Source organism: Rattus norvegicus, chromosome 3 (genome assembly GCF_021556685.1).
Source record: "Rattus norvegicus strain SHRSP/BbbUtx chromosome 3, alternate assembly SHRSP_T2T, whole genome shotgun sequence".
Lineage (NCBI taxonomy): Eukaryota > Metazoa > Chordata > Mammalia > Rodentia > Muridae > Rattus > Rattus norvegicus.
Genome location: NC_141536.1, coordinates 169,777,441 through 169,804,975, shown reverse-complemented (window position 1 = coordinate 169,804,975; position 27,535 = coordinate 169,777,441). Strand labels below are relative to the sequence as shown.

Genomic DNA, 27,535 nt, shown 5'->3' with positions numbered 1-27,535 from the left:
TCACAGAATAGTATTGTTTATTAATCATACAAGGTGAATCATGTAATTCCAGAATTTTAAAGTGACTTTCAGTATGTTTATAAGTATTTTCACAATTTCTCTAAAAAGAAAAAAATCAGGGCTAGAGATACAGCCAGTACTTATCTAGCATGCATGAGGCTCAGAGTTCAATCCCTGCACTGCACAGAATGAAAATGGTTCATATGTAGGAGGGTCAAGATCATCATGGGCGGTGGTGGCACCCAGCACTCCAGAGGCAGAGGGAGGTGGATAATGAGTTCAAGGTCAACTTGGTCTACACAGCAAGGGCAGCGCAAGGACTACACAGAGAAAACCTGTCTTGAAAAACTAAAAAACAAAAAAGACTGGCTAAAACCCAAGTTCCAAGTTCGAATGTAGGACCAGGACCTGAGCCAAGTGACATCCTTGCGTGGAGCTCCCAAGGACCTGAGAGCCGCTAACTTGCAGATGAGCTCTATTCACCCAGGTCCTTCACCACAGAAGATCGGCTTCCTACCATACAGTAAAGACCTTCAGCACACAGAAATCATGCTCACAGCTAGGCAAGTCCGGCCCTAATCCCTCCAGCGATGTCCACACTGAGCATTGCAGCACTTATAGAAGGTGGTCATTGGCTCGTCCGCAGAACGGGTCTGAAGCTGCATGAAGTAGGCACGAGGATGCTCACATTTTGGACATGGCTCTGGCAAACAGAAAAGCAAGTTTCCACATTACAAACACTGTTAAATGTGGGCAAACATTTCATCCTCATGCTCATCTACACTCCTCTGCCAAAGGCGAGGTTGCCAATAGCAACACCCTTTCCACAGCACATCAACAAGGAGACCAGAGAGACCTTGTTTTATAAAAGCAACAAAAGTCCTGAAATTTGAAAATGAGTAGAGGCTTAAGGTCTTTTTGAACCCCCTCCCCTTCCATCCCTGGGTTCCACTTCCCTTCTCAAATCTGGTTGAATGGCTGGAAATAGCCTGGGAAGGGTCTGTTATTGTCTCCTTTGTGGGAATGTAACAAAAACACAGCCCACTGAGGTAGCCGGCGGCCAGAATCTAGCACTTGGGAAACTGAAGTAAGAAGCTTGCAACAAAGCCAGCCTGGAATACACAGCAAGATTCTATCCTAAAGATAAACAAATAGCTTAAAACAAACACATAAAGGCCTCAAAGTCACTCAGTAGCTAAAATAAGATTGAGATGATCTTTCTGTCTCCATCGCTCAGCTGTGCTACCGTCCCTAGCTAATGACAACAGAGGAGATCTGGATATTCCTCTACAGAGGAAAAGATTGCCAATCACACATGTGCTCGTCCTTCTAAAAGAGGTACTAGGCCATTTTCTCTCATTCCATTATCACATTTAAATTTATCAAACAAATCAAGATGTAAACATTTACTTTTTAATACCTCCAGTTGCAAATATCAACCCCCCCCTAATTTTTTATAATTATTTTATGTGCATGTTTTGCCTTTGGGTAGTCTGTGCACCACGTTCATGCAGTGTCCCTGGATGCAAGTAGAGGGTATTAGATCACCTGAAAGTACAAGTACAGAAGGTCTGAGCTGCCAGGTGGAAGTTGGGAAGGAAACCCAGTCCCATGCTCTCAACCACTGAAATCCTACCCCACAGCTATTTATCGGTTGACAGAATGGCTGAGCCAGGGTCTCAAGAAGCCCAGATAAGCACTGAGCCTTCTGCCTCCACTCAGAGAGCACCAGAATCGTAACTGGAATCATAAGCTTGAGCAACCATCCTTCGTCCACAGTTATAATTTTTTTAAATCCATGTAATAAAAAATAAAACGAAATGAAAATAAAAGACTAGGGCTGATCATTTTCTCAGTGTTGGTATTTGAAAATACATACAACACAATTTTCATGAGAAGTCCACACCCACTAGAGCATGGATCCCCCCTTCCCAACAACTATATATAAATCAATGCTGAAATTTTTTGTAATGAACTCTAAATTTGCTTCAAAAAGAGAATATTTGCCAGATTTATTTTTTAATTATACTTGTCCACATCGGACTTGAGACTCTAAATGAAACAACGGTTCAGGTATCACTATAGTAACTTTGCTTTAAAGAATCCTTGAAAGAATCTACTTTTAAAAAAATGTTATTACAGCCAGGTGTCAGTGGCAGATACTTTAGTACCAGCATGTGGGAGGCAGACAGGTGGATCTCCGAGGTCAAGACACTCAGAGCTACACAGTGAAACCAGGTCTCAAAAAAACAAAATCAATTAACAACAACAAAAATGTAAAAGACTTTAGAGTGCCTACACTGTAATTAAAACACATCACCAAAATATTTCATGCACTAGCTATTTGATATTACATTGTTATTTACATCTTCTTAAGTTCTTTTACACTTGTGCACGCCCATGTGTGCATGGAGGGTGGTACAAAATCTTCCCATGAGTCAGTTCTCTCCTACTATCTGGGCTCCAAGAATCAAACTCAGGCTAACAGATCTGGCAACAAGTGCTTTTACCAGGGTATCTTGCTGGCCCTAATAACAGACAGGACTGCATTATAATACTAAGTTTATTATTAGTATTAAACACCGAGGGCTGGAAATACAGCTTTCTGGGTTCCAACACAAGCACCACACACACAAACTAGCGAAACAATATAAATATAAAATATAATAATAAGTAATAACAAACAAGGTTGAGTCACTGGCTCTGTTACGGGAAAATCCTCACCTGCAGTAGAGTCCACATTCTCCCAGGCAGCTGCTCCACCAAGCACATCATCCACTTCTTTTAGCTTTGGATACTTTCGGTTTGTTACCTAACAGACACAAGCCACCAGATTGGAAGTAATTGTACAGTTTTACAAGTCGGTCACTAAGCCACAACTCCCTCCAGCATTTCCTCTACAAAATTTGTCTTCTTCAAAGAGCAGTGTGAGTCACTAAAATGTAGGGGTTTTGTGACTCGGATGTTCCTCCAAACAGAACAGAGGTTCTAGAGGTTCAGACCTCTAGAGACCGAAGGAAACACCAGACAGAACTGAAAGGAAAAAACAGCCTAGTAAAACCTTGCTCTTCTCTCATACCCCTAGGACACCTAATAATCCAACAGGAAAGACAGACAAATGAAGTCACTTAGCTGGGTATACCAGCACCCCAGGTCACATTTGGATGCTTTCCTATGTTTATCAGGCATCCCTGGAAATTAGAAATTCTGTCACAATTCATCTTACCACAAATCCTGACTCTAAACCCCTACCACACAGCTCTAATGTGCAAACATTAGGAACGAGGAGTCACCAAGGCCCAGTGCTGCACAACTGCAGTCACTGAACTAAGGCACGGAGGTAAAGAGGAACGGGAATTAAGGTACACAAAACACCGAGGGCTGGAAACACAGCTTGCTGGGTTCCAACACAAGCACTACACACACAAAGTAGCAACAACGATATAAAACATTAGAAGACAATGAATTCTGTGAAAACCTTAAGGGAATGAGGATAAACAGAAAGAACTGGGTTTGGCTTTTCTGTGCTCTGTGTGTGCTATGCAGCCCAGATGAGCCTTGAACCTATTCTCCTGCCGAGTGCTAGAATTATAGGTGCACAAACAGCCGCACGGGCTGACATTTAAATAAGGCAGTCATTATTTTAAAAGAGGAGAGGGAGAGAGAAACAGGGAGGCACACATGCACCAGAGACGGGGGAAGAGGGAGACGAGAATGAGAAGTGCGTCACTCTGCGTAGTTATTCAGGGAAGACCGACTCGGGCGGAGGGAAGAACCTGACAGCACTGCGTGCAAGAAGATTCTCAGGAATCAAGATAGGGGATGGGAGCAAACGAGCAACTAAAGAACCCGAGGATTTGAAATCAGAGGTGAGGAGCGGACTGGAATCTGCGAGGTCCAGCGTAGGGGGATGAACTAAAATTCGCACAATTTCTGAGCGGGCAGCGGGGAGGTCCGAGCGCGCCGACGCCTGCCCTGGGCCCCGCGGACCGCAGGGAGAGCTCCGGCCTGTGGACCTCACCTTGCGGGTGATGTTATGGACGTACGGGCACGTGTTGCAGGCGAAGCGGTGACAGCGCTGCCCCTCCTCCACAATGAGGCCGTTCCCGCAGCCCGGGCAGAACAGCAGCATTGCTCAGCTCCCACACTGTGTGGCGCTGCCGAGGTTCAGGCGCCCAATCTGAAGCCGTCTCCCTTCCTCCGTTACGGGCAACCGGCGATCGGCAACACGTTCCCGGTAGGCACTGCGGCGGGCAGCCTCGCGCATGCCATTGGTCACCGCCGATGACCCTTCCCCATCCAGCCAATTGCATGCTGTCTGCACTCGCTGTCCGTGTAGCTTCTGCGCGTGCGCACATCTCCCTAGCTGAAACGCAAACTAATGGTGCCGGCAGATGGCAGCACCTGGGGAGCCTGATGGTGGTGAGCCGGACTGGGTGATGAGGTGCTGCTGAGCTGCAGTATCTAGGCCTGGAAACTTCTACCCTCTGTAAAATCTAATTCAGGCCTAGAAGGTTTTCAGCTTCTGAGACTCACTGCGGAATAAGCGCACCCCTTCTAGTTCTGAGCGCTGGTTGGCTGGTTCAACTCAGCTGTTCCGGCTCAAACTGATTGAATTTGGCTTCTCTCTCTCAGCCTTTCCTCAATTGCTCTGCTTGGCCTCATACTAACTTTGACAATCTGTTCTAATCTTCTGGCACATTCTGTCTTCATCTGTGTCTAGTTTGTTCTCTGTAAAAACTGTCCCAGGAAAACTGTCTCATGAGAGTTGGGCATACCCTATTCTGTACAAAAAAACAAAACAAAACAAAACAAAAAAAACAAAAAAAAAAACTCTCTAATTCCCCACTTTGTCGGACACTCAAACATCACTTTTAAAAAAAATGATTTATTTATTTAAAGTACACTGTAGCTATCCTCAGACACACCAGAAGAGGGCATCAGATCTCATTACAGACGAGATGAGATGTGGTTACTGGGATTTGAACTCAGGACTTCTGGAAGAACAGTCAGTGAACCACTGAGCCATATCTCCAGCCCTAGACATCATTTTCAAATATGGGTGATACCTTCTACAATCTAACCTGACCTTCATTGTTGGGCATTAAAGGAGCATTCTAAGGGCGTGTCTGTATTCCAGCCAGCGGGATTAAAGGTTGTGTGCCAAGGGCCGAGTCACACCACAACTAGAAACAGGTTTTTCCAGTAAACACAATCCCAGAGTTCATGGTATGATAAAGAAAAAGCCTGCAACAATGAACCTCCAGCTTCCAACCTTAGTCCTGAAGAGCTGATCTAAAACAGCTGGATGGTAGGTATTCCAGTAATAGCCTGAGGTCTACCATGTAGATTCTGGAGGCCCATGCGCAACACATGCACACTTTTCCTAGTCACTTGTGTCTCCTTGTTCCCAAATATTTGCAGGTGAAGAGGCTAAAGCATGGAGCCCCAGCTCAAGTCTCTGTTGGTTAACTCTGCATGTTTCTTTGAGGGATTCTTGGGGGGATAATTTAGGGGCTCTGATCATTATTTTACTAGGAACTGAGAAGCAGCTCAGTACAGGTGGGAGACCCATCATTATCTTTGCAAGGATTCTTGACAGAAGTGTGAAGAATGCAAACTACAACCCATGCCCAGAACAGGACTTCAACAACATCCCTCACAGGATGATCCAGAAAATAAAGTTGAAAGTCAGAGGCGATGTGCCCCAGGCAGCCACAGAGACTATCACATTGTTGCCTCCTTAGAATATCAAAGGGAACTGCTTTTTGTAAAGCCTCAGATTTTCTTTTTGTCTGCAAAACCCTCCATAGTAAATGGATATACACAGCTGTGTGATGGCTATTATTGGTTGTCAACTTGACTACATCTGGAATGAACTACAATCCAGAAATGTGAGGGCACACCTGTGATCCAGACCCTGAGACTGGAAGACCGGTTTCTGACCTGGATCTTGACCACAAAAAGCTTAGGTTCAGGTTAGGTAGCGCACTCTCTCTCTCTCTCTCTCTCTCTCTCTCTCTCTCTCTCTCTCTCTCTCACACACACACACACACACACACACACACACACACACACACACACACACACACGTTTAATCCCAGAAGATGCAGATCTCTAAATTCAAGGTCATCGTGGGACAAAACAAGTCCACACACACACACACACACACACACACACACACACACACACACACACACACACACACACGTTTAATCCCAGAAGATGCAGATCTCTAAATTCAAGGTCATCGTGGGACAAAACAAGTTTCAGATCCAGGCGCGGTGGTACACACCGTCTGCTGGAGGCCACACGTAAGGACATTGGAAGAAGGAAGATTCACTCTTCTTTGCAGCAGCACATCTGTTGGAACTCACTCTATGGAAGACCAGCATAAACACCTAGCCTGTGGGACTGAGCAACTACTAGATTCTTGGGCTTCCCACTGTTGGGTTAGTTGGACTACAGGCTGTAAGTCATTACAATAAACCCCTTAATATATTGAGACATTCCATAAACTGGGTGACTCTAGTGAACCCTGACTAATACACCTTGTGAACTTATTTAGTAAACTCTAACATTGTTGAGACACAAATGTATTCATCTATGTTTCTAACATGGGGGCACTTACAACACACTGGAATGGATAACATCATTCACCACCTCCAGGCCTCAGCCCTTCCTTGATCCTCACCTTCACCACAGACCCTTGACCTATCCGATCTTAAGTGACCAAAAAACAAAACAAAACAAAACAAAAAACCAAAACAAAAAGCAAACCCAAACCTTTCAGGAAAAAAAGCCTTCTTGTGATTGCTTTTCTTGTTTTCTGAAACAGGATACTACATGAAGCCCAGATTGGCCAGGAGCTCCCAACCCAAATGCCTTTACCACTCTGTGCCACTGACCCCGAAAGTCTAACAATTCTTGCTGTTCCTTATCTGTTCTGTCTCCATGACATCATTACCTCCCTGTTTCTATCACTAGTTCACCAATGCCTTATGTTCAGTTTTCAGTTAAGTCTCAAACCTCAGCATTCAGATTTATTACTGACATACAGGTTCTCTATATGAACATTTATACGAGTATGAATCTCTATGAGATTCATGCTAATTAAAGCAAATGCTCAATGTATTGCTTCCCTTGAACATTCTCAAAATATGAGTACATGACTAAAATAGCAAATAAAGTTGTTCTTCAGAGTTCTCTTTTACAAGTACTATAAATTAAACAATACAAGTATCTGGTGAAGGAAAATTTAATGTGGAAAAAGAGGTGTACCAGTAAAATTGTCTTTAAATACTTATTTGATATGCATGTTTGTTCTCCCTGCATGAACGTAAGTCACCACATGTGTGCCTGGTGCTCATAGGACGTCAGAAGAGGAAGTCAGAACCTATGGAACTGGAATTACAGTCGGTTGTGAGCTACCATGTGGGTGCTAAGAACTGAACCTTCTGCATGGGCCATCTCTCCGACCCCATTATAGAGTCTTAAAAAGAATGTAACCAAGAATCCCATACTCAACACAGAAGCAATACTGAGAATAAAATGTCTTAACACTTTTTTATTGATTCATTTGTGTTTATCCATGTTTCCCCTCATTTAAAAAAAAAAATCAGTGTTTCTAATTTCTTGGATTTTCAACTTTAAGTTCCACGTTGACAAATCTATTTTTATGTACACCTTTGATTCTTACATTACAACAGAAGTCACATGTTTAAAAATACCCACTCCTTAAAACATAGTCATTGTCAATATTTTGTTTACAGTACAGATCCTGAAGACAAACACTTGACTATATTAAGATTTATTAGTCTGAAAACAGAATGTAGGATATTATTGTATATACCGTCGGTATATACTGAATTCTGGCAGCAAAGTGTTTATGAGAAAATTTCAATTTTCCCTGGTAGTATAATATAAAGGCCAATCTACTTCTCACTTGTTACAACTATATTTAACTGAATTATGGTTTAAAATCACAAAGTGATAAAATATAAATACAAAATACTAAGAAAAGTTTAACATATAAAGAGAAAGTGTCTTATGTATTGTAATTTTTTAAAAATCCAGCATAAAGGCAAATGTGGCTTTTCAAAATGTAGCCCATATTCAGTCACAGGGAAAAAAATTCAATCAATCCTCCTAATATACAAACTTCACAGGTATCATTTATTTAATTTTATGTCCAAAATTTTCCAGGTAACATAAAAGTCTAGCTAACAATTAGAGTTAACATCAGGAAAGATCTGCAAACTACAAACATTTGCAAGTCAAGTTAGAGCATGCATTTCTCTCTGAAAGAAAAGAAGCCCAAATTGGAGTTAAAAGGCAAGTAAAAACAACTTTGAACTTTCTTTAAATAGCTTATATTTAAAGTAATGTAAGTGTACATTTTATTTATAATGTAGGGCATTATATGTTTTCCCAGCTATACATGCAGACTATACTGTGTGGTAAAAATGATTCAACTAACTTGAAAAAAAAAATAAACCAAAATACCCATTTAAGCTGGAGAAATCACATAACTATCAAATTTCTCTCTGCAAGTCACATGTGGCTAAGCTAAAAATAAATCATAAAATCTCAGTACTGAATCCTAAATTAATACTCTAATTTGGGCTTATTATTAACAATTTACACTATTTTTTTTCCTTTGGGCTAGAAAAAAAAATTTTTTTTAAGAGCCAGCTTTTGGAATCAGCAATGTAACTTCAAGTCCTGCCCTCTGAAAGCCAGAAAGGTTGCTTTTTTTTTTTTTTTTAAAAACTTGATAGTTCTCAACACCCATGGCCTGGAGATAATAGATTTCACATCACTAAGTTAAACTGCTCTAATGCAATGGAACTAGTAAAATACATGTATCTGTTCTTAAGAAAATTTACAAAACTAACAATTTTTTCTCCAGAATTATAAAAGATAAAAATCTATGACCTGGTACTCTAATATGATCAAAGAAAGACTGCAAACCAAAGTCAAGAAGCATGGGCTTTCTATAGCACTGCAGTCTCTCTACCTGCTCTGAAAATTCTCATGTAGATACCTTAGAACTGCTCTGGTCTTTGCAGTTGTGATTCATGAATCACTGCTATGGTTCAGGAAAAACTTTTTCTCTCAGAAAAAGAGATTACTTGATGGTGGTTCCTATAAAGTATCAGAAGGAATTGGGGGGAGGACCAACTGCTTAGAAGTCTTTGGAAATTCCAGAAAGACATCTGGCAGTTCTATACATTATCCCTCCCTTCTGTATCTCATTATGGTTGATATTTCACATAATATTTGATTAGTTTTATTAAAATAAGGGGGGATTTTCAACATTTCCCAACCTAGAAAAAGGCAAAACTCAGAAGAACTCAATGCCAGCAACAGAACCGGCACATAAAATTCAAGCTGAGTGGGGGTATGCCACCTTGACAGGCTTGCCCCTTGCTTCACACAGGATCCAAATCCAATTTAATTCAAGTCCCAGTGTGAAAGTTTGCCTACATAAGGAGCAGACATCATGCAGTTCCCAAAAAGAGCTCCAGTTACAGTAGAGCTCAAAAGATGCACACCCTACCCTGCCCCCAAGGAAAATAATTCTATGCAGTTTCTGGTTAAATTGTGCTTAAATAAATCACACCAATACATGAAAAGTTTTAGAGGATAGACAGGAACCAAGAAAGGGAAGAGACATGTACCTGGCCAGCAGCTTCCTCTGGGTATCCTGGTCCTACTCTCCCACAGCTCACTTTTCCCTGTAATACAGCAGGTAGTACTTCAGGGGGTCAGGTAACGGGAGGCGCAATACCCTCTGACGAAGGAAGTTCACTGGTGGCTCAGGCTTGGCCTCCCGCAAGGTCCTCTCTGCCACTTCCCTCCGATCCTCCTCTGCATCCTCACAGCTGGTGTCATCAGAGGGGTTGGAAATTCGACTGGCAAAAACCTCTTTGTCCAAAAAGACAATGGTCTCCATCCTGCGGCGACGGACTCGCCTTCTTTTAAACATAGGTGTGCTCTTCAGACCACCTCCTCTGGTGGCTTCCTGGCGCATAGCCCTCTTGATGCTGCCTCGGATAGCAAGCCGGGCCAGGTCCTGCAGGCTGCGCACGGCTGGTGGTGCTGTGGACAGGGGCAGAGCAGTGGGCATGGGTGGGGCCAACCCACACCTAACTTGCTGAAAGGACTTTTGAAACCTTAGGGTTTGTTCTTGCAGACTAGTTTATAACTCTATTCTGCTCAGTGACATAATAACATCCACTCAAAAATACAGCAATCTACGTTTCTAACACCCCTTTATATACTTTAATAGTTTTACATGAGTTTAAATACATTAAACAGAAAATCTAAATCACTCTTTTCCCTCCAGGACACATAACCTTCTTTAAGCAAGAGGCTTCTCTATAGAAGGGACTCTCCTGTTATCTGCAACATTTGTAACCAAAATAATAACCCCTGCCTAGAACCCACCAATATCTGCCCTGCAGAAAGGCAAGAAATGTTGTTAGGCGAGGCTCTAAAAAACGAACAGTGCCTCCTCCTTCTTTTTTGAGACACCAACCCTTCTCTCTTGCCTTTTATGGAGCTGTGGTACCTTGCCTGCATCCTGTCATTCTACTGAGCAGTTGAGGCCTTGTATCTCAACAACAAATGACCTGTAGTACATCCTGCTCTCACCAACTCAATTAAAAGATTAGTTCCTGAACATTTGCAGGATGTTAAAACTGTCTCGTCACTGGCCACTGGGCTCCCAAGTATCCGCTCTACCTGTCCAGCTTTCTCTGAGGGCCACCAGGAAAACTGATTCAGTTCACTATGGCCAGGTTCACAGTCCTTCTCTATGACCTGACTTCTCTTAGGCCTTGTGACACTCCCAAAGGCTCAGTGTCCACTCTACTCCTCTCTCAGTATGACTGCTGATCCTTGGTATAACATCTATTCTGTAAATTTAAAGAATATAGACCAGTTCCCCAGGTTGAAACTCAGCCCCAATCAAGTCAAACCTACCCCAGACTCAGCACAATACCTTAGGCTCTCCTGTTCTTCCTCAGAAAGGTCATGTGTCCCGGAACCCTTCCTGTTGAGAGGCTGGTGTTGTCTCAATCTTTTTCTCTTGCATGATAGGGAAAACCCCATCAACTTCCTGCCTGACTTCTGCCTCCAACCTGCATGCATGCCACTTAGGAGGGTGCTCCAGGCAGTGCATGCCAAGCTGCGTGGTCTCTGAATGCTGGCTTTGCTATATGGTTTCTCTTATTCCCTTGGTCTCATCAACTTCAGTGATCTAGAAAAGATAGAAACTGCAAACACCCTACCCGACTGATCGCTTTAGTAATTCTAACCAAATCACACAAATGTTTATTACTCAACATTCACAGTGAGCATTTTAGGAGGCCACACACGCCTAAGGTTCCTAGCCAGGCTTGACAAGTCCTCACACAGAAACATTCACTTTACACTACGTTTTCAAAGTGTTCCAAATGTTTTCATGAATTCTTGTCCTCCAAACCCAGCCACTGTGCCAGAGGATGATGCATTTCCTCAGTACAGGCCATAATGGTTTAATAACAAAATTTCAGAACACCAGTCTGACAAATTCACCCTACAAATGATTAACAGGATTATATCTATAAAAATGTGTAGCATCTTCAATCTGAAGCTTTCCACAGTCACAAAGTGATTTAAAACCCAATCTACATTCCAGCCAGCTTTTCCAACATATCCCACAATGACCACACCATGAAGTGTGTGTCCCAAACTTTGCCCTGGTTCTACCTTTCTATTCCTCTCTGTAACTTTAGGTTTTTTCCACCATTTTTATAAGTTCTCTATAATAATAACTAAATATGAAATTGGATGGTTTGGATTACATGCTGCTGAGTAACATCTATAAAATTAATCAAGATTTCCTCCAGCCTCTGCTCCCAGAACGATGACTGAGACTAATCATTTATTGATAGATGATTAGGCTATAAGTTTTGACTTGTTTTCACTTGAGTTCAGCTTCATGGTTTCCTCTCCTTGTCTGTGTACATCTGTCTCAAGAGGTCCTGGGGCGAATTTCCCCTTTCTTCTATCCTGAGTTCAGACACTTGCTAGTTTACATCCTCAGCATTTCTGCTCAAATCTTCCATGCTTCTCGCTATTTCTCAGAATCCTCTCTCCTTGCGGGATGTCTGACCTACTTCCTGCCTCAGCTTATTGTCCATGGCTTTTTTATTGACCGGTGATATGTAGTAAGAGATCCTCTCTATACCTCTAAGAAAATTTCCTTTCACCCTGAAACCAAGCATGACATAACATTATCCATCACTCCAAGCTCTTTGTATGTTTCACTGTTGCTGCTTAACAAATGTCAAGGCTTCTATGTTACCTGGCACATAAAGTAGGACAATGTGGTAAATGATTCTTCACTAACTGAAGTGTTTTTGAAAAAAATTAACCAAAATGTATGTGTTAGAACTATGTATAATAATTCACATTCATACTTTCTCTTTACACACACACACACACACACACACACACACACACACACACTTTCCAAATATTTTACATGATCAGAAAGTATGATCAATAGTTTTCATCTGGAAATTCTAAATCATCGTCTTGAAATCTTATTTATAATCTTCATTTGGAAGTCCTAAATCTTCATCACTTTGAAATCCTACTTTTGTGAAAGCTGTTTTAAATATCGGGTGAAGGTCATCCTACATTAGCTTCATGTACAGCCTGCATCTTAGAGAGATGTAAACACAAAGATTCAAAACATATGAGGCTACACAAAATTTCTCAGTCACAGAGCAGAACAGGTTGCTCACCCATAGTTGCTTAAAGCAGCATGAGACAGGTACTGGGAGGAAGAGGACTATATTCAGGTGACAAGCAAGGCAAACTGCCTATAATTCCCAAAATAAGCTCCTTTTTTTGTGTGTGAATCTGCTACTCTCAAAAGTGTGGCCAGCAACAACATTTTACAGATTTAAAAGAAGATTAAAATCATCTAAGATGAGCTAAACAGAGATACTTTAAAAATATCTAAAACATCTTGTATAATTTGAGGATGCAAGAGGGAAGGATAACACTCTTTAGTATCAAAAGGTTTTTGCTCATTTTGTTTCTAATCTAACTTTAATCAAAGATAAAAGACAGGTAGGATGCTCATACTCACGTAGCTGGACAAGTCTGGACTGTCCTGACTCCGAACGGCAAGGCTGGACCAGAGGGGCAAAGGAAACAGCCAGAATCTTTTTTGTTTCCCAAGCAGAAGGGCCTGTACGTGTTATCTTGGTCAACTATCTCAAAGACAAAACAAGAATATCCAAAGGATTTTGTCACCAGACAATTTATATTTAAGTGTAATCATTTCTATATATCAAATCTAAATATGAACAGCCTGTCCATGTACAACTAATGTGACAGGACTAACAACAACTACCATGAATATTCTTGTGCAAATGCTTAGCATGAACATACTCAAGCTCCTTGACCTACCTTCTGTTTATACGAAACACAAATGATAAGTCAGTTAAAGGACTATAAGAAAAAATAAAGATAACAAAGATAAGATTCATACAAATAACTTTTTAGGGTTCTTCAAAGCAGTGGCTGGAGGTAGGTGGGGAGGGCCTGTCCTCAGTAACCAAAAATGTACAACAGCTACAATACTTCAACCATTTACCCTGAATTCTATGTCCTGCTATCAGGAATACAGCTGCAATGGCATCACAGGCACAAAAACACCTGAGCTTTAAGCCATCTGCACCTGCAATAGCTGGAGAACAGGAGAGGCCCAAGTGCCAGATGCTAAAACTTTGTTGCTGTGACTTTCACCAACATCAATGTGTCGTCCTAGATACCTAGGGCAGCTGTCCCCACTCTGACAGCACTTCAGGGTGCAGTGGGATACACTAGCTGACAGACGGATTAGTGCCAGCAAATCCAATTAAACTACACAGCCTCTGTGTGCTCAATGTGACGAGGACAGTCTACAAATGCCCTTAATAGGTCATAAAACTGAGAAGATTATATGATTATCTTTTCTAAAAACATCTAACCCAGAAACTCATCCAAAACTAAGATTCTCTAAAAGGATTAACCAGTACAATTACTAAAGATTAATTATATTAAGATAACAGCAAAAACATTTTTTTCGGAAAATTTTAAAGATTTATTTTTTACATTATGTGCCAGTACTTGTCCAGTAGAGACCATCAGATCCCCTAAATCTGTAGTTTACAGACTTTGAGTTTTCTGAACTCAGATCCTCTGTAATAACAGCATGCATTTAACTCCTGAGCCATCTCTTTATCACCCAGACACGTCAAGAAAAACTATCTTACTATTTTTTGCATGTATGGGTGTTTTGTTTGTGTGTTAGCCTATGTACCTGGTATGTACCTAGTACCTGCCAAGGCCAGAAGAGTTCCAGATCTTCTGGAACTGGGGTTACAGATGGTTGTGAACCACCGTGTGGGTACTGGGAATTGAACCCAGGTCCTTTGAAAGATCTTAACCACTGAATCATTTCTCCAGCCCCTTCAGAAACCTTTTTTAAAAAGGGGTGTTTCTAGCTATAATGATCACCAAATATTTAACTATAATACATAAATTATATGTGAGACCTTAAAACTATAAACCTGCATTTCATAATCTAGATGAACAAACAGAAATAGAATGAGGATGCCTACCCTCTTCAAGTTAATCTAGAGCTAAAATGATCTCAATCGAAATTTTGTAAAGGGCTGGAGAGATGGCTCAGCGGTTAAGAGCACTGACTGCTCTTCCAGAGGCCCTGAACTCAATTCCCAGCAACCACATGGTGGCTCACAACCATCTGTAATGAGATGCGATGCCCTCTTCTGTTGTGTCTGAAGACAGCTACGGTGTACTTATAACATAAAAGAATAAATAAATTAAAAAAATTGTAGTGATAATAAAAAAATAACAAAGCCTTATTAGTTCTCTCCCTTTGTCAAAAGTCATATTAATAAGCAAACAATAATAACCAGAATTTATCCCTGAAGTATAGGGGAACCAAATCACTAATAGTAGTTTTCTCTTTATCAAAGTTAACCAGCACCTAAATACAGAGAAAAAAGAAAGAATTTAAATGTATTACTCTATGGTTAATAAAACAATGAATCAGGTTGAGTCATTCCATGTCATTCTACAAGGTAAACAGAAAAGCTGCTTAGGCCATATACTTGAATGGTGCCTGTCTTCTAGATCTAAGGTTCCCATATCCAAACAACTGCAGACCAAAAATATTCAGAAAGTCATTCATGTATTACTGAATATGTAGAGATTTTGTTTGCCATTATTCCCTAAGCAACATAGTAAACAACTATTTATATAGCAGTGACAATCTATCAGCTATTACAAGTAATTAGAGGAATTATAAAGTAAAAAGGAGGACATGTGTAGGTTATATGCCACTAACATTCTATGTGATTTTATAAAAGGATCTGAGGCGTCTACACAATTTGTTGTAAGTAGAAGAAAATGGTCTTATAATCAATCCTTTGTTTTTTTTTTTTTTTTTTTTTTTTTTTCAGAGCTGGGGACCGAACCCAGGGCCTTGCGCTTCCTAGGCAAGCGCTCTACCACTGAGCTAAATCCCCAACCCCTATAATCAATCCTTTGTATACTGAAGGTAAAAGTCTATTTTTTTTAAAGATTTATTTTTTTCATGTATATGAGTACACTGTTGTTGTCTGCAGACACACCAGAAGAGAGTATTACAGATGGCTGTGAGCCACCATGTGGTTGCTGGGAATTGAACTCAGGACCTCTGGAAGAGCAGCCAGTGCTCTTAACCGCTGAGCCATCTCTCCAGCCCAAAAAGTCTATTTCAATACATGGCTTACATTCTTGTGTTCTCCTCCATCAAAATATGCCAAAAGTAAACACTACTAAGACGCTGGATCTAATTGCCAATAGGTAGAAAATACAAAGACAGAAGAATATGTGGTCCACTGCCACAGTGATCTATGGGCTGGAAATTCCAGAGTTTAGGACATACTTTAAGATTAAAAACCTAGTTCCCTGAACAAATCAGTTGCAAAGAAAGTATGAGAAAAAATAATGCAAGAGATTAAAAATAAGAACGAGGATGATGGCAAGTTGTTACAGTGCTTGCCATGCAAACACGAGAGGCAGAGTTCCAATCCCCAGCACACAAACACCAGGCAGGCAGTGTGGTTCCCCTGTAACCCTAACACTGGAGGTGGAGACGGGATCCCCAGAGCAAGATGGCTAGCTAGACTACCTGAATTGGTGAGGTCTGGGTTCAAGTGAGAGACCCTGGGTCAATACATAAGGTGGAAAACAATCAAAGAAGACACCATATGTCAATTCTCTGGCCTCCACCTACATGTGCACATGCATACATACAAACTGGCACCCACCCACATGTGACTACATATACATAATCATACACAACTAAGAGATTTATTAACTGAATGTGACTTGTAAACATCAAAATGATATAGATTCAAAATTAAATGACTTAAAATTTCAAGCTATTCTATACAAGGAAATTTTTGAAAATGGAGGAATGTGTAAAATACTTTCTATCAAAGTATTAAACAAGTACACTAACAAGATCAAAATTTACAGAAGCCATCTAGGAAAGGCTAAGGCAAGCAAATGAGTTTTCTGATAATGGCCCATTTTATAAGACTACGATGGGTGAGCTCTGAGAATGCAGGGTCCTTAGAGACTTCATCCCAGGATTGCTTTTTGCTGTTGACATGCCTTTCCTGTCCCTATTACATAGCCTAACAATTCCTGGGCATGAGCCCACCCTATTGGGCAGATCAACATGAAGATGTAGACAAATTTATGATTTCCTAATTCCCGATAATGATTTTATAGAATTCCTAAAGTAATTACAAAGTAATTTCAAACCCTCTATAGAATAAAAGCTGCAAACAGAGCTCTGTAAGCCTTCATGTGTCATGGGCTAATTGAACTAGAAAAAGAAAGCAAGCTTGGAACAATGTACGATCAAGAAAAACATTTCTGCTAGGTTAAGAACAAAGTCACTATCTGGTAACTAAAGGTCATAAACTGAGAATGGACGATTTATTGTAGGTGCAAGGATAAGAAATAAAATATTGACAAGTTTATACAAAACTTCAAAAAAATAAGCACAAAGAAGATGATTTGTCTCTTGACAAAACCACACTAACTTGTGACATAAAAATTATTGCTTTAAACCTGTAATGAACTTATGGGGGGCTTGTAACAGATAATGAATGTCCAGTCAGATACTAGTCTTACTGGAAGGACATGTAAATAATTCTGTTGTAACTCCTTAAACCTCGATCTATGACATGAATTATTGCCTGAAAGTTACTATCAACTTATTAGCATGTAAAAGTATTTAGAAGATAATGTAATTAACCTGTTGTAACAGCTCTACCTGACAGCTGTATGAGGCGAATATTTAGAAAAGATATAAATACTAAGAACAGAAATAAAGGTTGTTGGAGCTTCTTTTCACTGCTTCATCCTAACCCTAACCTGATGAGCAAGGAGCCTCTAGTCAAAGAACCTGGGTAACTAACTTTTTTTCTTAATTCCCTGCTGCTGGAGTTTATTGCCAGAAGCCAGCAGCTTTTGGCTACAGAATAACAAAGAGTTAAAGAAAGAATTTAACAAAAGTTAGCTATTCTTGCCCCAGCAATTGTCTATGCCACCCATCACTGCTTGCCTCAGTCTGGTCACTGGCACAAAATAAAAAAGGAGCTGGGGTGAAGAGAAGGAAGAAGAAAGAGAAGGGGAGGAAGAAAGAAGAAAACAGAAAGAAAAACAAGTGTGAGAGAGACAGAAAGTAGGAGGTTCACACATGGTGCACAGGGTATGGAAGACCTATATATAGCTTTGTATTCCTCTGTTAATAAAATGGCAGAAGGTACTGCGAGGAGAGTACACAGTGTCAGCTGTGTAGAGAACCTGACCTTCTCTTCCAAGGGCATGACCAGGATCCCTCCGACTTTGAGAAGATTTTTCATGTACTCTTCATGTTCTTTCTGCACACCAGCCCCACAATAGACACGGTCATACTGACAACAATCTGGAGCAATCTCCAGGCAATTGCCAGTTACAAAGGAAGGTTCACAGAAGTCAAATCTGCAAGAAAAAAAGTTTTCTGTAACTACATGTATGGTTGTAACAAGTACATAAAAACAAAGTTATGCCTACCATGTTGGGAACAAGCAAAAGAAACTTATTCTAAGTACTACTACTTTGCTCTCAGACTCTACCTTTATTTTTTTTTTTAAAGACTTATTTTATATATACAAGTACACTGTAGCTGTCTTCAGACACACCAGAAGAGGGCATCAGATCTCATTACAGATGGTTGTGAGCCACCATGGTGATTGCTGGGAATTGAACTCAGGACCTCTGGAAGAGCAGTCGGTGCTCTTAACCACTGAGCCATCTCTCCAGCCCCTCAGACTCTATTTAAACTAAATTCAAGGTTCCAGGCCCTAGGGGATCTGAAGACTTCCCTATAGCTGAACAACTTCTGTTGTAAACAGCTGTCTAGTGTCTCAGGGACAACTTGTAAGGAGACAACTGTGTGAGTCCAGCCATTGCAAGAACACTTCTGGCAAGGTCAAACAAGTTCATGTCCTCAGGCCTAGGAACAACACCTAACTCACTTCTCCAAATGTTTTCTTAATTGTCCGTTAACAGGCAAAGAATACAGAAACCAAGGTGCTTAAGTCTTAAAATCAGCTGACCCGCTCTTTTGTCTCCTTATCACTCTGAGCTCCAGACCTAAAGTCTAGCAGAACAAATTAAAGACCTTGAAGCCAGATGCCCAGGATAAGGAGGCCCAGTCTCCAATGGGTTACTCCCTTGTTTAACCCACAATGTCAACGTCCAATCAGATAACACTGGACCTTCCCTCAGGTCCCCCCTCACTTTGTGTTCTCATCCTTTAAAAATGTTGTATAATCTCCCTTCTGGGACACGGTTCACATCCTGAACTAGCCATCTGCCTGGGTGCTCAAAAAATAAAGCTTTCATTTTAAAGCTTCTGTATCTCAAGTGAGTTTCTTGGCTTTCACTCTGAAGACAACCACAGGTTTTAATTATAAACTGCAGAACAATGTAACACTTTGCAGACCCAGGAGTTAGAAGCTACATTTCCAAATAGAATCATACTACATAAATAGAACCTATACATTACAAACAAAACAGAATCATACTACATAAATAGAACCTATGCATTACAAACAAAACAGAATGAAAGTGAATGTTCCAACATGATCCAAATACAAAGCAACACCAGCCACCATTTTTCACTGGTTTTACAATGCTCAGCACCACACTCAGTTGCCTGACAAGCAACTGGAGATTTTATTAGATTCTGACTTATTTATTCACTGTGTTACTCCACCTGTGTATACATATAGGTGTGCCCCAGCCTGCATGAAGACTTCAGAGGACAACTTGTGGGCGTCAGTTTTCCTTTCACCAGGTGGGTCCCAAGGGTCAAACTCGGGTCATCACTCTGGGCAACAATACCTTTACCCCTGAGCCATCTCACCAGCCTCAACAGTAGTTCTTTGTTTTTTAGACAGGCTTTTCCTGATTAGCTAGCCTTGAACTTGCTATGTAGACCAAGCTGCTCAAACTCACAAATATCTGCCTGCCTCTGTCCACCATTACTGGCGAAAAACACTTTTTATTCTCTGAAATTTCCATTCTTTAAGAAAGCAATTAGGTGATATAAATTTTCTATAATGAAACATGAAAACTAAGCAAAATAAATTTTTTGGTTTTTTTCTCTTACTACAGTAATGAAAATCTGATGTTTCGTATCATAAATTATAAAACACAAAGCTGGCACCGTGTGGTGACACACGTCTTTAATCCCAGCACTCAGAAGGCAGGCAGATCTCTATAAACTTGAGGCTAATCAGGTCTACACAGTGAGTTCCAGGACAGCCAGGGCTATTCAAGGAGACCTTGTCTCAAAAAAATAAAATAAATAAATAAAAATAAATAAAACCATAAAGCAATTAGTACCAGAGAATATGAAAACAGTAACAAGGGTACACATATAACCTAGTATCGTCCAACCATACTTTAGCTATGTCTTCTGCCATATGCATACTAATAAACTGGCCTTTTCTATCTATAATTTACACCCTTAGAGACAGTGAGTAACGTCCGATCCTACTTGTCAAAACTGTCGCTGGTCCTGATGAAGACGTCCAGTTTCTGCTTTGCATACTCAGTCACATCTGAATGAAGCTCCACCCCATGGTTCACACCAAAAGGACCTGAAAGGTTTGAGAAAACAAAGCTCTTAGAATGAGGAAAAGAACCCTTGCTCTTTTTTTCTGTACTTTAATTACAACACAGATAATTCTGTCCTGTATAATTACAGAAACTCACAAGGGTTTGAGGTCTCTGCATATTCGCTCTAAATCACCCAAGGGAGTCTTTCCATGTGTAACACAGGGTCCGTTCACTAACACAGTATTTGTTTGGGTGACTTGGCCTCTCAAACATTAAAAGAATCATTTGCAAATTGAAAAAAAGGCAAGAGTAGTAGCAAAACCTATGTTTACAAATGAATTTTGTATTAGTATTATCTATATTTTACAGCACTTTCATTATTACTGCTGGCAACATCAAGTGCCACAGTGTCTAGGCTTACTCTTTTCCTAGGTAGTAGTGAGTGAGTGAGCGAGTGTGTGTGTGTGTGTGTGTGTGTGTGTGTGTGTGTGTGTGCGCTTTCGCCACACACATATGCACAGATGCACATATCCATGAATGTTCATGGCAGAAGTCAACATGAGGTATCTTCCACTCTCCAGGTTACTTTTTGAAACGGGTCACACTAAATAAACCCTGGGGTCAACAAATCAGATAAAATGGCTAGCCAAGCAAGCCCCTAGAATTCTATTTTCCAGCTCTGAGAATACAGACACACACAACTACACCTGGCTTTCTTTTCTTTTTTTTCACATGTGCTCACCTTTACATGACTTGAACTCAGGTCTTCATGTACACACGGTATTTACAGTGAGCCATCTCCTTGGCTCCCTAGGCGCACGCTCTTGCGTATGCGCCTCACCCCCCCACCTTGGTTTTTCAAGGCAGGGTTTCTCTGTGTAGCCCTGGCTGTCCTAGAACTAGCTCTGTAGAACAGGCTGGCCTCAAACTCAGAGTTCTGCCTGCTTCTGCCTCCAGAGTGCTGGGATTAAAGACAAATGCCACCACGACCACCACCACAAGGCTGCACCCTTAGGCTCTTTCCAATAGCATTTATAATATAGGCAGTTTTATTACGTATTCCCCCCAGTCAAAACCACTGCCTTAGCCAATCAAAAACAAATTAAGATTAAGAATCATATCAATTATGAAGAAATGCAAACAACATCTGAAATCTTTGCCCCACTAAAATGTTTTACACAAAGCAGGAATTCAATAGCTCTTCAGCTGATAATCCTGATAATAATATCAGAAATGGTCACATTCATATCCATTCTTATAGCTTGTAAAAAAAATAGCCTAAATGGTTCCAAATATCATAACCTAGTAAATCCATTCTCTCTGAAAATTCCTTATAAATACATAAACTTACTGATCTTTTAGTAGCAAACAAAAGAGAAACTGTTATATAGAACTTCACCTACCAAAGAATTTTAATGCCACTCAGTGGAGAAGAAGAGCAAAAGAGTGATTAGATTAAATCAATAAATCATATAAGGTCACGATTTATAGACCTTTGCTGTTTTCCATCATTCATAGCAGAATGCAGCAGTACAGGCAGGAGGAGACCCCGTGCCCCAAACTCAGAGCCCACCGTGGGTATCTTCAGTCGTCCACCACCTACTTCCAGCCTAATAGGAGGCCCATGATCTCCACCATGGTATGCAACCAGCCTACAAAATCTTCTATCTAAGATGATACCAAATTGTACTAAGGCAGAGGGGACTAAGCTCTGTATCCACACTCACCTAGAATGAGCCCCACCATGGAGCTGAGGTAGCCAGTACCACTGCCCAAATTCAGAAATGAGAGCCCAGGCTGCAGATCCAGAGCCTCCATCACCTCCGAGTAGATGCATGGGGCTGAGAGATGAATGTTTCCATGTTTCCACGCCAAGTCTTTGTACGCATTTTCTTTAAATTCTTCAAGATAATAATCTGCTCGATCAATAGCTCGGAAAGCCTGCTCTACTAAGTCCGTCCGGATGTACTGGGCTTCCTTCAAATTATCAATGAGCTCATCGTTGTCCTCACCAGCACTCACAGCACCGCCCATGTTCCAGATTACAACCAAGCAGGACTACAATTAAAATTTTAATAACTATTTACATTAAGGGCAAGAGCAAAACAAAGAAAGCTCTAAATACATGCTATTTCCAAATTCTGAGTTCTGAATGTAATAAAGACAGGAGTATATTTTGTCAATAACTACTTCACCCTCCAAAGATGCTGGCACTGGGAGTGGAAATTATAGGGTCAAAGGGGATAGTTCAAAGAGTAAAGCACTTGCCATACAAAAGCCCATGACCCAAGTTTACTCCCCAGAACCTACAAAATGTGGAGAGGAGAGAAACTAGTGCCACAGGGTCATTCTCTGATCTCCTCATGCACACAATGGCATGTGTGAGCCCTCATACCATAATTTAATTAGAAAAAAAACCTACTAGCTCGGCTAGAAATTTAAGCTAACAAATAATAAGCCATTTGATGTTTAACTGATATTCATCTTTTAAAAAATTTTACATTTATTATTCTATTTAGAAAGTGTATTTGCTGGTCTATAGGTGCAACAATTTGCAGACATGGAATCTACACATCAAACTAAGATTTTTAGGCTGGGTACCTTCACCTGCTGAGCCACACAGAAATTCAAATTTAAATGGTATTCCCATGTCAACCAGAGTACTACATCTCAACAAACACACAAACTACCCACAACAAGTGATCCACCCAACCTATGATTAGGTTACTCTGATGCTTAAATTTTAGGTAAAAATATTCACAAAACTTTCTTCCGAAACAGAACATGTTGTGATAGATACCTTAGTGTAACAAATATAAAATCTGTTTCAAGGCTAAAGTTTAGCAGTAGGAAGGGTCACCAACGGCACTCGGTGGCCTACTTCCTAAACAGCTTCCTTCCCCTTGCCATCTAAGAAGTACACTTATTCTCTTCTCCTAGCCTGTCTTGGTGAAGAAAGCATCCCCTTTAGGTCCTGATCCGATGAACAGGGAATACTTTTTACCCTGGAAAGGCCTTTTTCTTCCTGGAAAATGAAAAATATCCTTCCCAGTTTTATACTGACCTCAGGTGACTTTTCCAAACTAATGGTTTTATTTCGTAAAAGATGGTGATGCTGATATAAACTGCTGAAGAAAAGACTACCAAACCACAGGAAGATTAGACTTTCTGAATCAAAACAGCTCCTGCTCAGGAGTTCAAAGTCATCTTCAGTGAGCTCCAAGCCAGCATGGATTATTTAAGAACCTGTCTCAAACAATAACAACAGTTAAGTTACATCCTGCTCCCTCAGTCTTCTCTCTAGAACAATGAAGATGGCCCCCAGACACACCCATCCCCAGACACACCCATATGCACACCCGGTGATAGCAGTGCTAGAGATTTAACCCTAGGAATGAAAATCAACCACCAATCTGGCATCTTACAATGGGTTAAAAAAAACTTTGATACAAATTCTTTTCCATTTTATGATGAAATAATCCATTTTCATAATCAAGAAAAAGATTAGATTTTCAAATCCCAGTTCAATTAAAATTTAATCTACTTTTAAAGTGAATTCAGTGCCCTTGCCCCAAGTCCCTAGTGCTAATAAACTTGGGCTTAATCTTAGATAAGCCACTTAGTTCTATTGCTACACTACGGATCTAACATAGTCATATTAAAATTCGGGACACCAGTTGAAAATAGAGTAATGTATTTATATGCTTACAGGCCAATTTAGGAAAGGACCTTTAAAAAACGCATGTTCTATTAAATCAGAAAAGCCATCTCTTCACCCTATCTCAGTTCTACAAATTAACAGTCTTCTGCAGGTAACACATTGGATATATTTCATTTGTACTAGATATTTATGTTACTGAGTTTTTTTCTCAAGTGAAAGCTAATTCCATGTTAAAAGAACAGAATTTCAGTAAAACACAGCAACCTGTTTTTACAGTTACTACCTACCAGACAGCACACATTCAACAGCAGAAGGTAGGGCAAGCTGGTCTTAGTTACTAAACTGCTCAGTCACAAACAGCGAGAACACCACAAAGACCCCACAGTGCTGTGGTGAAGCCAGCACGGTTTAGCCAAAGGCTTTTGTTTTGTACACAGCATGGAATCAGGGGTTAAAGACTCACAAACGAGCAACATTCTTTGTTAATTTCTCAGGAATATTTTGATAATCAAGTATAATGTGCATTATATTGGTAAATTGTCATGTGCTCTTTAAGTTTGTTGAAACCGGATGATGAGAGCAAGGACTCTCCTGTACCAACTCCAGTGTGTTTGTTTCTAGTAGTTTCCAAATGTTCTCCAAGTACCTTCCTGGAGCGTGGTGGATACCTAATTCTATGACGGGGAAAAGGAAGAGAAAAACAGCCTGAGAGTAAAACATTTTGTCCTTGAGAATAGCTGAAAGATTAGCCATTTACAAGACTATTGTTTGTTGCATAGTATAGAAATGCTTCGTAGAAACAAGAAGCCAGATGTTCAGACATGGAAATCTCATGGAGAGAACAGAATGTTCAATTGGTAACTCCAGCTGACTGCCTCAACTTCTCCAGCTGATTGCTACTAGATGACTATAAGCGCCCAACTTGATGATGATGTTATCTGCTTACATATATACATATAATTTAAACTTGGAAGCTTCACCTGGATTCTCTATCAGGAGTTCCAAATGGGATTTTCACCGATGACTTCTGCTGTTATCTTTTGTCTGGACTTTCAATTGGGCTGCCCAGTCATCCCTACTACGGGTGAGTACTCAACCTGAAGCTTTCTATGCACTACTTCTGTCATTACTCAAGTTCTCTCACTTTTGCTTGCTATATAGATACTTAATAAATTCATTCATTTAAAACAAAGTGTGGTTATTGTAGATCATCCTCTATACCACAAAGACCACCAAGGTGGCCCTATCAATTGCTTTGGGTGGAGAGTAGGTGAATAATGATCAAGTGTAATATTTAATTTTAGCTTTGTCTGACAATCTAATGTTGCCTTGCACAGAAGCATCACTATTTTCTGCTGAGAGAGATGTGATCAGTCACCATGTCCAAAAGAACAAAACAAAAACCAAAAACAAAAAAACCAAAAACAAAAACAAGCTTGAAAATACTCTCTCCAAACCAAATAGTATCACTGCACAAGAATTCGGTGCAGTAGAATCCAATCCTTATTTTTAGGAGGCTGTTCTTCCTTCACTACACGACACTATTTACTACTTGCTGTAATGCTTGTTACAGTTTCCATTCAGAACTGATTAGCACAGGCCAACAGAAGAGAAGGACACAGGAAAACTCCAAGCAGAGGACTCAACATGGACAGCAACAACAAAGGGGCCCCGTTTCACACCTACGCTGCGTTTGAAAAAAAACTACACTAGCTGCCCCACAGTCAAATCTGGATGTCATTTTTTTAGGGGTTACCTTGCTAGGGACATGTATTCTAAACCATCATCCTGCCAGCAGAATGATGGAAATAACTAAGGTTTCCTGACTTGAAAACCAGAACTCTTAGAAGGAATGCATCAAGTGCATACCACTTGTGGTCTGCAACTGAATCAAAGTATATAGTTTATGCTGACTAGGAACAGATCCTACTGTTTTATGCAAAGAAAAGCTTTGGGACTACCAGAATTGAAACAAAGAAAAATGAGTTTCTTCTCACAAGTGCCCCAGCCAAGGTCTCAGAGGAGGATGGAGAAAAGCCAGGGCCAAGGGAGAGTCTAAATGCCACCACCTCAAGAGGGCCCACTTCGAATATCCTAGTAAGAGCACCAGTGGAAGGGGAAGCCCTGGGTCCTGCTAAGACTGAACCCCCAGTGAACTAGTCTATGGGGGGAGGGCGGCAATGGTGGGAGGGTTGGGAGGGGAACACCCATAAGGAAGGGGAGGGGGGAGGGGGATGTTTGCCCGGAAACCCGGAAAGGGAATAACACTCGAAATGTATATAAGAAATACTCAAGTTAATAAAAAAAAAAAAAAAAGAAAAAAAAAAAAAGAATAAAAAAAAAAAAAAAAAAAAAAGAGGGCCCACTTCAATTCCCTTCACACAAAATCAGTGTGAGCCTCTTAAATACCTCGTTTTAGAGACAGCCTACCAGACATAATGGAGCCCACGTTAGCCACAAGAACAGAGAACAGTGCAGGACACGAGAGAGCAAGGGGCAGATATTCAGACGACTGAATTGATGGCAGAGGCACTGGCCTAATAAAAAACAAAGGGTCCAGGCCCCTGCAAGGTTTCTTCAGCTACTTTGGACCTTTCCTCAAAGGGGTCTTTCTTTTCTCCTCTGTAGGATACTCTGTCTTCTTCCAAATATCCGCCCGAGGTATAATCTGTTTCAAACACTGCCAATGCCCGACTTGCCCTTGAGCTAATTGCTAACTTAATCAGAAATAGGTTGTAGATACAGAGCAAACAGATCCCAGAATTAGCAACAGGCGGGGGAGGGGGTCACGCTGGAGGGGAGGGGAGGGGGTCATTGGAGGAGTGGGGGCGCTGGAGGCGGGGGGGCGCTGAGAAGGGGACGCTGGAGGGAGGGGGACGCTGGAGGGGAGGGCGTCGCTGAAGGGGAGGGGGCGTTAGAGGGGAGGGGGACGCTGGAGGGGAGGGGGCGCTGGAGGGGAGGGGTCACGCTGGAGGGGAGGGGGCGCTGAGGATGCAGCTTAGAGGGCGCTGGGCAGGGGGATGGGGGGCGGGGGTGGCAGGCGCTGGGGCTCGAAACTCTCGGAAATGGTAAGAGACACAGACGCCGGGGGTCAGGTAGCCAAAGCTGGAGAAGGGAGACGGAGGGAAAGGCCGAGGGGCAGAGACGGCTCTACCTCGGCGCTCAGCGGCCCTCGGGTTTAGCCTCGGGTTCTTCGGACGCTTCTGTCGCTTCGCACGGACCGCAGCCGCTGTAAACATCCGACGCCGCCCCTGCGCGTGCGCGGGCTGTACCTGAACTGAGCATGCGCGGCTGGAGGGCGCTCTTAAAGGGGCAACGGCACTGCCCGCGGGCCCGCCCCTTTCCACCCGCGGCAGAGTCATATGGGGGAGAAGAATGGATGAATGTGTCCCTGCCTCAGTGGTCGCTACGTGTTCTCCGAGCATGTCCGGCCTAGTGATATGAGAGGATGCTGGCGTGTCGGCGGGAGAACGGCATTTTGCCTGCAGGAGCGTGGCCCTCCGCTTATGCCCCACAGTAGAGAAGGTAGGAGTGACAGGTTGGGTCCACTCGCCTGCAGGAGTCACAACACAAATGATGGCCGGCCCTGCCCCTGCCAGACCGGCCGGCCCAGGGGATGGCCCTCTGCAC

The 27,535-nt window shown here is 41.5% G+C and overlaps 2 protein-coding genes and 1 long non-coding RNA gene across 10 annotated transcripts; 1 reads left to right on the top strand and 2 right to left on the bottom strand.

The window, feature by feature from the left end:
* On the bottom strand, positions 1-4,188 carry Polr3k (RNA polymerase III subunit K). Its single transcript, NM_001014259.1, is given in 3 exon segments — positions 1-703; positions 2,725-2,812; positions 4,022-4,188. Coding segments are annotated over 3 exon segments (327 nt in total). The 5' UTR covers positions 4,133-4,188; the 3' UTR covers positions 1-575.
* LOC120101836 (uncharacterized) lies at positions 3,736-7,565 on the top strand. The gene is made up of 2 exons (XR_015684921.1): positions 3,736-4,237; positions 7,345-7,565. It is a non-coding gene; the product is annotated as an uncharacterized LOC120101836 (long non-coding RNA).
* Pcmtd2 (protein-L-isoaspartate (D-aspartate) O-methyltransferase domain containing 2) lies at positions 7,550-27,139 on the bottom strand. Of its 8 annotated transcripts, none has more exons than XR_015683039.1 (8): positions 23,309-23,490; positions 21,972-22,302; positions 20,183-20,285; positions 17,946-18,117; positions 13,151-13,278; positions 11,009-11,266; positions 9,684-10,104; positions 7,553-8,300 (listed from the first exon to the last, which is right to left on the bottom strand). XR_015683039.1 is itself a non-coding variant. In NM_001107810.1 (7 exon segments), coding segments are annotated over 5 exon segments (1,080 nt in total). In that variant the 5' UTR covers positions 22,279-22,302; positions 23,309-23,490; positions 27,060-27,139; the 3' UTR covers positions 7,550-9,730.
* Between the last annotated feature and the right edge of the window lie 396 nt (positions 27,140-27,535).

Excerpts from the sequence above, each read along its gene's own strand:
- Pcmtd2 (XM_087652471.1), bottom strand. The coding sequence starts at position 22,278 with ATGGGCGGTGCTGTGAGTGCTGGTGAGGACAACGATGAGCTCATTGAT. Across the intron at positions 13,275-17,945 it reads TCATGCCCTTGGAAGAGAAG|TTGACCAAGATAACACGTAC; the intron begins GTCAGGTTCTCT and ends TCTTTGAGATAG. Across the intron at positions 10,105-13,150 it reads GTCCAGACTTGTCCAGCTAC|CACCACCAGCCGTGCGCAGC; the intron begins GTGAGTATGAGC and ends CCCTGTCCACAG.